This window comes from Microcebus murinus, chromosome 21 (assembly GCF_040939455.1).
Source record: "Microcebus murinus isolate Inina chromosome 21, M.murinus_Inina_mat1.0, whole genome shotgun sequence".
Lineage (NCBI taxonomy): Eukaryota > Metazoa > Chordata > Mammalia > Primates > Cheirogaleidae > Microcebus > Microcebus murinus.
Window position 1 is genome coordinate 12700441 of NC_134124.1, and position 12823 is coordinate 12713263.

Sequence of the window (12823 nt, forward strand, 5' to 3'; positions counted from 1 at the left end):
TGTCCCTCCCTTGTGTTTCTCGGTTTCTGCTCTCTGTCTCTGCCCCGGCTCTGTCTTTTGTTTCTTATTTGGTCTGCCTGCTTCTGTGTCTGTTTCACACTGTGCGTGGTGTGCGTGTGTGTATGTGGTGTGTGTGTGTGTATGTGGTGTGTGTGTGTGTATGTGTGGTGTGTGGTGTGTGTGTGTGGTGTGTGTGTGTGGTGTGTGTATGTGTGGTGTGCGTGGTGTGTGTGTGGTGTGTGGTGTGTGTGTGTGGCGTGTGTGTATGTGTGGTGTGTGTGGTGTGTGTGGTGTGTGTGTGTGGTGTGTGTATGTGTGGTGTGTGTGGTGTGTGTGGTAGTGGTGTGTGGTGTGTGTGTGTGTGGTATGTGGTGTGTGCGTTTGTGGTATATGTGTGGTGTTTGTGTGTGGTATGTGGTGTGTGTGTGGTGTGTGTGGTATGTGTGTGTGGTGTGTGTGTGTGTGTGTATGTGGTGTGGTGTGTGTGGTGTGTGGTGTGTGTGGTATGTGTGTGTGGTGTGTGTGTGTATGTAGTGTGGTGTGTGGTGTGTGTGGTATGTGTGTGTGGTGTGTGTGTGTATGTGGTGTGGTGTGTGTGGTGTGTGGTGTGTGTGTGCACACACATGCGGTGGGAGCGAATGGAAGTCATATCCTCTGTGAGCCCCACGCGCGACATCCGCTGGAGGGGTTTGCCTCCCGCTTCCGCCACCAGCGCTAGAACAGCGCAAGGTCGGGACCGGCCGGGAGAACGGGCGGGACGCGGGACGCGGCCTGTCCCGGCTGTCCGTCAGGAGCAGCGCACGCGCTTCCACCGGCCGCCGCCCTGTCGCTGACGCGCCTGTCGTCTGCCTCCCCAGATGGATCCCTGCAGAGACCCGTGCAGTCGGGCGTGCGCGCCCTCGTGCTGGGCTCCCTCCGACGCAGCCCCACCGTGGTCGTGCGGCCCCAGCAGCTCCCGTTCTACCAGCCGCACGGGGGCCCCGCCTCGCCGGCGGTGGAGACGGGCCCCAAGCCCGCGCCCACGGGGGAGCCGGCCCTCACGGGCGTCAGCAGGGCCGGCGACGCCCGCACGCACTCGGCCGCCAGCTCCCTCATCGTGGAAGGCAAGGACATCCCCGCCAAGAGCGAGCCTCCGCCGAAGCCGCCGGCGTCCGCACCGCCGTCCATCCTGGTGAAACCAGAAAACTCAAGAAATGGCACCGAAAAGGTAGGCGTGGCGTGTCACTGGGGGCCTGACCCTGTAGACCCGCAGTTTGCACCGTGTCCCGGCTCCTGGGATATCGGTGTCAGCGGACGAGGAACCAAACCTGCAGCCGCAAATGAACCCTCACACACGACACCCCCCAACACACGCACAGCCTCATGCCTCTACCGCCCTCCCTGGCTGGGTTGCCCGTTCTCCTTTGAGCCTCCCAGATATTTCATACGTACTTCCTCTGAGGCCCAGAGTGGCGTGAGGAAAACGTGGCTTTGGCATCTTCGGCCAAAACACTTTACCCTTCTGGGATTTTTTTTTTTTTTTTTGCCTAACCTGTTAAATGCAGGGAAGAATAGGAATGGCCAAATAGGACTGGAGTGGGGATGAAATGAGATATGTAATGGGCTTACATAGGGCTTGGCATGTAATTATTCATGGTATAAAAGAGGCAACTGAGACACAGGCGGATTTAAGTGGCATCAAGTTCACACTGAATGATAAGGACGCCAACAACCAACTTATTGTGACCTCTTTGGCAGAGGTCAGATCTGTTTACTTCCAATCCAGGACTTTTCCCACTAGAAAAGCATAAGAGTTCTTGTTACAAGGCTTATGGTCTCCATAATGTCCTTGAAGCAGGATGGATGGTGGGAAGGAAGAGGTGACATTAGAAAATTAGGTGATGCTCATTGAATATCACCACGATCATCATCACTGATCACCACCAGCACATCACCACTATTGTCACTTCTACCGCCACCACCAGCATCACCCATTTCCCCAAAACAGAAAGACAGTGTGGTTTTCCCCTATTTGTTAAGCATTTACCGAATACTAATGACCTGGCAGGCACCATGCTGACTACTTCACATGCCTCATCTCATTTAATCCTGACGACAACCCTCTGAAGCAGGCATTAGTTTCATCCTCATTTTCTGGAGTAGAATCCAGATCCGATACAAAAACCCATCTTAATGCTAAGCTATATGCTTATAGGGAAAAGCATTTGGAAAAAGTTAATGTTAACTGATATAAATGTTCAGAGTTCTTATCCTGAATTGTAGTATTCAAATAATTCAAAGTCTGCTAGGCCCCACTTGCCCAATACTCCAGTTATTAGATACAGCCCTCAAACTGTGTTTAGTAAGTGCCCAGACCTCGGCCAGATATGGTGAGGATCAGAAAGTGGGAAAAAACTTGGATTCTTGGTGGACGACCCTAGGATTGAATTTTATGGAAAGAAGAAATCATTCCTAAGCAGTACCATCGAACACTTCGTTATGCCCCAAGACAGGGATTGACACAAACTGGAGATCGTGACTCTCATATAAAGGGGGACTGCTTCTCAGCTCTAGCCAGCTGCTGCCGGAATGGGCCATAGGCCCAGGGTGCCAGATCTTTCGTTTTTTAAAAGAGACATATGAAAGTCTGATTTTTATATGCAATCTCCCAATTTGTGTTGGCGAGTCATTCAAACCCGCAGACATTCTGCAGGCTAAAATCAGCCAGCGGGCATCCAGTTTGCAAACTCTACTCTAAGGAAATCTGTAAATGAAGTCATCAGGAGAGGCCCAAGGAGGAGGGGGGCCCAGAGACAGGCCTTAATGATGGGCAGGGAGGAGAGAGGGAAGGCAAACTTTCACTTTCTGGAAGGGATCATACACTTTTGCCTCAGGCCCTTTTCACAGGAGGTTGCCTACCGTATTTCTCCCAGATAATTCCTAATCATTCAGTTTTTATTTATTCATCTGATACGAGGTCTCCCTCTGTCCCCCAGGCTGGAGTGGAGTGGCACCATCACAGCTTCCTGCAGCCTTGAACTCCCTGAGCTCAAGCGATCCTCCCACCTCAGCCTCCTAAGTAGTTGGACTAGGGGTGCACGCCACCACGCCCTGTAGTCTCGCACTAATTTTTCTATTTTTTGTAGAGACAGGGTCGCGTTATGTTGCTCAGGCTGGTCTCAAACTCCTGGCCTCAAGTGATCCTCCCACCTCAGCCTCCCAAAGTGCTGGGATTACAGGCGTGAGCCACTGCTCCCAGACAGTTCTCCATTTAAACAGTTCTGCCTCTAGGAAGACTTCCCTGTCCACCCCTTTCCAGCTGGAGGTAGATACCACTCTGCATTCTCAGCATCTTATATTTCCCCATCATAACACTCGTTACAATTGTCTGTCGGGATGGTTTTGTTCACTGTTGGATCCACAGCACCTAACGTAGTGCGTGGTGCATAGGAGACACTTATATGATACGCAAATATTTGCTGAGTGAACACATAAAAGAGGCATTTCGAGTGTAGACAGGTATAGGAAAACACCACGAACCAAGTCCCAGGAGAAAATAACACACATCTCCCACCTTACCCATGTCCCTTTGCTCTCCTTTCTCTTGCAGCAAGTCAAAACCGTGAGATTTCAGAATTACAGCCCTCCTCCTACCAAACACTACACCTCCCATCCCACCTCCGGGAAGCCTGAACAGCCAGTGACCCTCAAGGGGCCCCAGCATGAAGCATCCTCCCTGGGCTCAGAGATGACCATCCTATTCGCCCATCGAAGTGGCTGCCACTCCGGACAGCAGACAGACCCCCGGAGAAAGTCAGCTCTTGGCAAGGCCACCGTCCTGGTTCCCGCTGCCGCAGCCACGCAGACCGTGTTTCCCAGCAAATGAATCTACAGGTGGCTTTTCCTAGACCCCAAAGAGGTGAATTGCATTTCAATACAGTCTGCCTCCACTAAAGGCATGCTGCCATTCTTTGGGGACTTGAGTAGGGGGTCCTTGTTCTTCCCATTTTACCTCCAGGAAAAAAAAGGTGGAAGTGGGAATTCCTGCCCTGGGTGGGAGGATAGATTGGGCATCCTTCCAGACATAATGATTTGATGCAGCAAAGCCCACTACTCAGACCAAGGAGCGGGAGACTGCTGTGCCCACTTTGTTCCCCAGCATGGAGCGTGTGGCCTCTCATCCCCTGTGCTCTGTGTAGAATTTCTACAGTGTCCTAACAGGGGCTCCAGCAAGGCGATGTGAAGGGTGGGATTGTTGGCATTGCTTCTTTGACCTTATCATAACCTCAGCAAGCATTGTGACAGCTTCTGCCATCTGCCGGGGCCTGTGCACTGGCCACTAGTAGCTACTGTATTTTTTTTTTTCCTTCTGTAAAGTCATAATCCTGGCTGCAAAGGTAGAATTTCTGGGAGGGGTGTGATGGAGACTTTGAACATTCTGAGAACCCACCAAAACTAGAAGGAGTAAGCTCCCCATGTTTGCCCCAAACAAGGTCAGAGAGACAGCTGACTACCAAGTATCAAAAGATTATCATACTTTAAGCTTCTTGATCTGCTTTCTCACATATAATCCTACACGACAGATAAGCAGAAAGCATGGGGCTGTGGATAGGGCCATGTAAGGTATCACTGGCAATTGATCCACCCTGGCTCTATAGGCTGACTTTCCCAAGAAAACACAACATGCTTAGAAACAGCCTCCTATGGGGCTGGAGCCTGGATGTCAATTCTGTTTGCATTGCACCAGTCTTGACTTGCCTTGGTTTCCCCTCCTGTGGGGCAGCTCAGCTGTTTCCCCCACGAGACGACGACGTCAGCAGGAATATGCCCGTCCAAGGGGTGGGTGCAGCCTAGAGGAAAGCTGCCATGACAAGGACTGGACAATGAAGGTTGGAGAGGAAAGGGGGAAGCAGAAGAGAAAAAAGAGGGAGAATGAAGAAAATACGGAGGAGAGAAGGGGGTGTGCGAGTAAGGGAGAAAGATACAGGATGGAGAGAATCAGGGAAGGAGATAAAAGGGGGCAACCTTGCCATTCCTGACAGGTGGTGAAAGACGGACAGAGTCTGCAATGGAGAAGGGGGCGAAACTAGGTGACCCCCACTAAGATGGGGCTGACATGCTGGGTACCGGCCAGGCAGCGCCTGGTAAGCAGGTGAGGCGGCGTCCCAGGGAGGCAAGGCAATGCTGTACGACAGCCCGTTAATTCCCATTAAACTTCATTGTTGTGATTGAACATCGAATGCATGCCCATTAATGTGGGCACTTAAACACATAAATACTATTTGGTACTAAGCTAGGTGCCATTTAAAAAAAAAAAAGAAAGAAAGAAAAGGAAAGAAAAGGCAGGTCTAATTAGACCTTTCCCCTCGACAGTTTTTTTTTTTTTTTTTTGAGACAGAGTCTCACTCTGTTGCCCCGGCTAGAGTGCTGTGGCGTCAGCCTAGCTCACAGCAACCTCACACTCCTGGGCTCAAGCGATCCTCCTGCCTCAGCCTCCTGAGTGGCTGGGACTACAGACATGCACCACCATGCCTGGCTAATTTTTTCTATGTATTTTTTTTAGTTGGCCAATTCATTTCTTTCTATTTATAGTAGAGACGGGGTCTCGCTCTTGCTCAGGCTGGTTTCAAACTCCTGACTTTGAGCGATCTGGCTGCCTTGGCCTCCCAGAGTGGTAAGATTATAGGAGTGAGCCAACACGCCCGGCCTCCCCTCAACAGTTCTTGAAGATCCTGGGATTCAAGCGTGTATCTTTTCCATACCCGCCCACACACTTGGCCAGTGGAATTGTCCACAGGCTTTTCCAGACCTTAATAAAACAGAACAAAACCATAATCCCGCCACAGAATACTGCCCATACGTCGGTAGAGCCAACATGTCGGGACCAGTAGCACGTTGTCGCAGAGTTTCTGCAAGCCGTTGACCCACGTGTACTCCACAAAATCAGCATCCCCAACTCCATGCCCCATTGGACTGAACATAAGAATCCAGGTGGAGAATGGACATAAAGTCACAAGGACAGGGAGGCAGGCTATGATGTGTCCAAATATGAGTACCTACGTCTCATCTGTGCCCCAGAAGTACTCCCAGTTAGTTTAACAATGGGCTGGCTGTCTACGCTACACCCAGAGTGGCAGAGACATGGCATGACCAGCCAACCAAATATTTAGTCTGTGCCTCAGTAGCAATGGATCCAGTTCATTTTTAACTTGTTTGGCTGACAAGCAGGTTGGTTGGGTGTGATGGAGACACGACCATGCCTTCCAAAGGAAATGGAATTTTCTTCCTGCAATCCACAGTCTCTGTGGGCTGACCTCTCTGAGGAATGTAAACACTCTGGGGCTTGCCACCCCTACTGCATCCAGCCTTTTCTCCTACGCTTGCTCAGCTTCAAGCTCACTCCCTCCCAAACCAAATCCCATCTTTGTGGAGTTTTGTGAGGGTTTGAAAGGGGAAAGGGGATGTTGCTTCCGAGTAAAAACAAGTTGACTTTGCTGGCAGCCTCAATTCATTTATTCCAGCAACAAGTTTCTAACATTTGCTGTGTGCCAGGCATGGCAATGAGGATGATAGACACATCATGTCATGTAACCCTAACCATGATCCTACAAGATATAATTATCCCCATTTCAGAGCCAAGGAAACTGAGGCTTGAAGGTTAACCACAGGCAGTGGCAGAGCAAGGATGTAGACTCAAGCCATGTGACTTCAGAGCCCATCTTGGGACTTGCTGTCCAAACCAAAAGCCCTTCCTTGACCTCAGGACACTGACTCCAGACTGCTAGGAGGCAGCATAGTGTCATTTAGCTGCAAATGCATAACGCGATTTTGGTTACAAATGCAAAAATGCCCAGCAGGCTCTGCTGCACACAAACTAGGTTCAAATCCTCATTTACCATTTTCTGGCCACGTTATGTTGAGCAAGTTTCTTAACCTCCCAGCAAGAGCCACTCTGTCTTAAATAGGAAAAATATAACGTAGTGCCAACATCATTGGACTACTGTGAAATTAACTGAGAGAATGATACAGAGTGTCCTACACAATGCTGGCACATAGCGAACACCTCACAAACGTTAGAATTGGATGTTTCTAAGAAAATAGGCCATTGAAATTTCAAGGGAGAAACTCTAACACAAGGGCATGCCCAGGACTATGGTGACACGATGTGGTGCCGAAAAGAGACAGTCTAGTCTCAGAGGTCAGAACACAGTGTAAGCTGAGTCCTGAAGGACAAGTAAGAGTCAGGTAGACAAAGTGGTGGGAGAACAGGTGTCCCAAGCAGAGGGAGAGCTTTGGCCATTGGGTTTAAATGGTGCAATTGGTCCAGTTTCTCTTGCACGTAGAGGAATCTGTTCCTTCATGGAACATTCCAGAGATCCCAGGTTGTTGAAATAGGTTTGTTACTCACAGGTGACTGGTGGATGCTCTGAGGTCCCGGGGCCCTTCCCAACACCCAACCTCCCTCAGGCCAGGTGCAGCTGAGACTCCCAGCAATAAAGCCCTTCTTCATTCTGATTGGCTGGTGCCTATGCCATACTCGTGGCAAAATATCTTGACTGTTACCCTATAGTACAGAGTAGGGCCCAGAGAGGTCACTCAGAGGCCAAGAGCCCTCTTCCCAGCCCCATCCTGGCCACTGGCCAGCCCTTGACAACCACCTTCGCCCAGCTCTTGGCCTAGGAAAGGAGCTGACTAGGAGGGAGGGCAGTGCCATGCCCGCTGGTCTGCCTTTCTCAGCTAACACTGTCACAGGCATGAGTAATGCTGGCGAGCGTCCTAGCTCCTCTGGCGCCAGTGGGGCAGGTTCAGAAGTCATCTGTTTCAATCAGAAGAGCAGGCATCCATCCTCATCCTCTCTCCCGCCTATGACCACCCAGGCAGCCACACATCCTCTGGACTCCCTTCCCGGGAAGTGAACAGCTGTGGCAGCAAAAACTGCAAAGTCCTATCCAGTCTCTCCAGCTGGGCCCACGTGCTCAGCAAGCTGGCGCGGGGCAGTGCCGGGTCCAGCAGCTGCCACCGCCACCGATGCTTCTCTTATTTTTACGTCTCGAGAGGAAATGCCCTGGTTCTTCCTTCAGCTAAGCAAGAGAGTGCTTGCACTCTCTTCCGGCAACTTCTCAGGTGACCGTGAAAGGCAGTCACTTAGGGACTGTGTTCGGCAGGCAGGACCAAACCGGAGGAGTTAACTCCAGAGATGCTTGCAGCCGACTGGTGTCATTGGGAATAAATCACGAAAGGACATTTTGCTTGCAATAGAGGAACGTTAAATGATCGAGCCGTCTTGATCATTGCTTGCCAAGCCATAGTATTATGTCCTAGATCAGAGCAGAAACAGAATGTTCCCAGGAGGCCCTCCACCCACAGACCTCCCCTTTCACAGATAGCATGCAGCAGCAGGGGGGGGGGGAGCCAAGGTGTGTTGTCAGGTCACGCTGGTGGCGGTGGGGGCCATGGAGGAGCGTTACAGACTCACCATCCGTTCGTCCATGTCCTAACTCAGTCACAGGTATCCACTACCCACTCCAGACCAGGCTCTGGGAGAGGTCATGGAGATAAAAACATTAACAGGATAAACGTAGATACAGCACTCATAGAGTGTTTGTTTCTTTTTCTTTTCTTTTTTTTTTTTTGAGACAGAGTCTCGCTTTGCTGCCCAGGCTAGAGTGAGTGCCGTGGCATCAGCCTAGCTCACAGCAACCTCAAACTCCTGGGCTCAAGCGATCCTGCTGCCTCAGCCTCCCGAGTAGCTGGGACTACAGGCATGCGCCACCATGCCCGGCTAATTTTATATATATATATATTAGTTAGCCAATTAATTTCTTTCTATTTATAGTAGAGACGGGGTCTCGCTCTTGCTCAGGCTGGTTTCGAACTCCTGACCTCGAGCAATCCTCCCGCCTCGGCCTCCCAGAGTGCTAGGATTACAGGCATGAGCCACCACACCCGGCCGAGTGTTTGTTTCTTACTAATATTTTTCTGGATTTGAGAACTCCTTTCCGCTTTTCTTTCCTTTTCATTATTAAATGTTTCATACATATGAAATATATATGTACACACATACATATGTATTTATATGAGGTCATAAAACAAATAACCATATGCCTGCCACCCAGCCTTTATAAAAATAGTCATTGTCAAAACCACTGAAGCCCACCGTGTGCCTCTCTCAATCCCATTCCTGTCTTCCCCTCCCCTCCAAGTTCCCTCACAAGCACTACCCTGAATTCCATGCTTATCTTTCCCTTGTCATTTTCCCACACATGCACCAGATGGAATTTTCTGTGTAGCCCAGAGAGGTATTCGGTAAACACTCATCAAAGCAAATACTGCAACCTAAGGCCACAGACATTCTGCCTGAATATTTGAGCTCACATCTGGCTTCTGTCCCTGGGATTCTCAGGCTTTGATTCATTGCTGGGAACCGAGATTTTGATGCACTGGCATGCCTAGTGTTGAGAGGTTCCGGTGTGGAGGGATTTTCTTACAAGAATTTTTCCAATTACGGCTGTCTTTGGAGACCTTGCTGCTTCTGAATAAGGAAACACGGGTTGTGTGGCTGTGCCCGGGTTGGTGAGTATAGGGCTTTTCAGGCAGCTGTCCTCTGGGCCTTGCCTGGCACCTGAGTAGCCAACCACAGAACCCAAAAGCAGCTCCTCTGAATCTGAACCTAAAAGACATCTTGCTGCTGCTGCTGCTGCCGCCGCTGCTGCTGCTGCTACTGCTGTTGGTCAAGTCTCATAAGAACATTGTGAGATGGGAGGGAAAAGCTATTTTTGTTCCCAGACTACAGATCAGGAAACTGAGACTCAGAATGTTTCAATTCCTTGCTTAAGGTCACAAAATTACTTTGAGATGGAGTGGAAACTTGAAAAAAAAAAAAAACAAAAAAACAAACTAGTATCTCTGACTCCTCATCCAGCAATAATTGCCACCATTACGAGCAACAGGACGTGCCAAGCACTCTGCATGCTACATGCACTGTGTCATCTAATTCTACCCAGCCCTGTGACAGACGTGCCGCTGTTATTTCCATTAGAGATTAGAATGAAGGCTCAGAGGTCAAATGACCTGTCCGAAGCAACAAAGACTGTAATCCAGCACTCTAAGCCCCAAACCTTAATCTTAAGTCACGACCTCCCTCTTCTTCAATGGTAACTGTCAACGTGGATGAGGTGGAGAGGATGGACAAATGGGGTGTGCTGCTGAGGCCACCAGGATGGGGATGGAGACAGAGGAGAGTTTAACTCAGTCAAGCTCTCTCAGAGAAAAAGTGCATGGTAAGGTCTCCTTGTCTAATAAGTAGGGGTGGGAGGAAAGAAAACTAAGAATGTTCTGTGCAGAGAAATCCAAAAAGCAGGTCTACCCCCGCTGCGAGGGCTGCCAGACAGAGCCAAGCAACTTGAGAAAGAACTGAAGCTTGCAATGTGGTTCTGGATCACTGACATCGAAACACAACGATCATTTTGCATTCCCCAGATCGCTCTCTCTTCATGATATTATTTCTGGTTTTGTCTGTCCTCGCTCCAAACGATACAGAGTGGAGTCCCAGAAGAGAGGGGATATGGTTTTCAAAACGACCCCCACTTTCATCTCCTCCGCGGGAACAAGAAGGACAAGAGGGCTCAGAGAGCTGACATCTTCCAGTGTTCCATGCTGGTGTTTATCCAAAGCTCGAGTGCAATTGCTTCGAGGGGTAGACACACACACCCACAGATGCAAGCTAATTATGCAAATAGTGTCACTGCTGGGTGGACAAGAGCTGCAGCCTGGTAAGGACTAAAAGGATGCCAGCCAAGACCCAAGAGAGAGAGGCAAAAGGCATCTGCAGAGGCCATTTTGTGCACTCTGTGCAGTTTTGCTAATGCTATAAAATCAGCGCTAGCGTCATTGACCGACTTGATGAGAGCCATTTGCAACGTCAAGGTTTGACTGCTGTAGGTCGCACGTGTCCTGGAGGCCAGCACCATCCTGATGACCTTCCCGTGGAAACACCGACACCCTGATCATCCAAGAGGATTATGAAAGCTATTTGCATTCAGGAGAACCTCACAAATAGACGAAAAGCAAACTTGAATCTAAACATAGGGAGGCAGCTAAAACAGGCCTGGAGGACCAAAGAGGAATTCAAATAAATATTACCTTCAAAGGGTTGTACCCAGATCCCTGCCCGTCCCCCAGCCCCCTTCAGCTTCTCCCCAGTTCCTTGGGAGATGTTTTATGTCTCTGTCCAGGAGAGAGTGGAGGACTGCCTGAAATGCAGAGAACATGTCAGTCACAGCTAGAATAGAGAGAGATAGCACCAGCTTCCATGACAAGGAACAGAACAGTCAGACAGTCAGAAGGGGTGATACTGCTTTGAAAGGAAAGCTAATTTTAGATATCAGAACCACATTTCCAAAATATTCTGTTCTGCACATTCTATTTATAAGCCAAATTCTTTTTTTAAGCTTAAGTTGTTTTTAGATGTTGGCAAGTTTGGGAGCTTAGGCCTTCTTTGTTAGGGGGCCTCCAACAGAGAACTTCAAAAAATCAGCCGACAAAGATTTGGGGGTAACTATAGCAGCTATGTTCCCAATCCACTAGAACGTTACAAGACCTGGAGAAGCAATTTAATAGAATAGCTAGGATGATGAGAGTTGGAGCCAGATCACCCGGGGTTTTGTCCCAGCTTTGTGTTTCCTTTGGCAAATGACTAAAAAAACTGGAAAGGTTAACATGTCCCTAGACCTCAGTTTTCTCATGTGTAAAGTGGTGATCAGAACATCTACCACCCAGGGTTCGCCGCAAGATGAAACAAGATCGCACGTGTCCAGCCCTGAGCATGGTATTGGGCACATCAAAGTGTTCAGTACATGGTAGTTAATACCAGTAATGGATATGCAGGCACAGTTCAAAAACAAAGAACTACAATAAGTTAGGCTCTAGCAGACAGAAGTAAAAGAGGGGAACAATGGGGGAGAGATTTAGTACCAAGAGAGCTTCATGGAGGAGAAAGACTCTGTAAGATGGGCAGCATGGAGAAGAGAGTGCCTGAGTTCTAGATTCACATGTCCATGGGTTCAAATCCCAACCCCACCATTTCTCATCTGTGTGACCTTGGACCAAGTTAACTAAACTGTCTGAGCCTTTCTTTGCTCATCTGAAAAGTGGGAACAATAATGGACACTTCGTAAGGTTGTTGGGAAGATCCAGTGAAATGAGTAGGCCAGAGGCTGGTGTGCAGAAGGCCCCCAGCAGTGGTAGCTGTTGGAGAAGACTGCAGGCATGACAAAGGCTTGAAAGTAGTGAGCAGGAGGAATACTGAGCCTAAGGACAGAATCTTACTGTTAATAGCTGCCATTTGTTAAGCTTGTGCAGAGTGCCAGGTACTGAGCCAGTCAGTCCCTTGGAGGGTTTGCTGCAGGGTTACTAACAGCCCAATGGAGTCATGTGACCTGGATTCAAACACAGGCTCCTTACTTTGTCACTGTGTCACCTCGGGCAAGTCGTTTAACTTCTCCGACCTACAGTTCCCTCCCTTGTAAAACACAGATATTAGCCGTGCTTTCCTTGAGCAGTTTGGTGGGGATAAAGGAGATAATGCACATGAAGTCTTTAGCACAGTGCCCAGCACGTAGAAAATACTGTGATGTTAGCTACCGTTATTATTATTTACATTCCTTTTCTCATTTAATCCTCACCACCACCACCCCTGTGAGTTAGGCGTTGTTGTTCCTTATTTATAGATCGAATAACTGAAGCTCAGAGGCTAAATCACTCGTCCAAGGTTAGCTAGCAAATGGTGGGACTAGCTCTGCAAGACTAGAAGCCTAGGCTTCTTTGCTCTTTTTCCTTTCAGATA

At 49.2% G+C, this 12823-nt stretch overlaps 1 protein-coding gene across 1 annotated transcript in view; it reads left to right on the forward strand.

The window, feature by feature from the left end:
- Window positions 1-3934, forward strand: part of SH3RF2 (SH3 domain containing ring finger 2) — a 103061-nt gene extending 99127 nt beyond the window's left edge. Inside the window, exons 9-10 of the mRNA XM_075996169.1 lie at window positions 858-1207; window positions 3590-3934. Coding sequence (XP_075852284.1) covers window positions 858-1207; window positions 3590-3865 — 626 coding nt within the window. The 3' untranslated portion in view covers window positions 3866-3934. The remainder of the gene's footprint in view (window positions 1-857; window positions 1208-3589) is intronic.
- Window positions 3935-12823: the final 8889 nt, after the last annotated feature.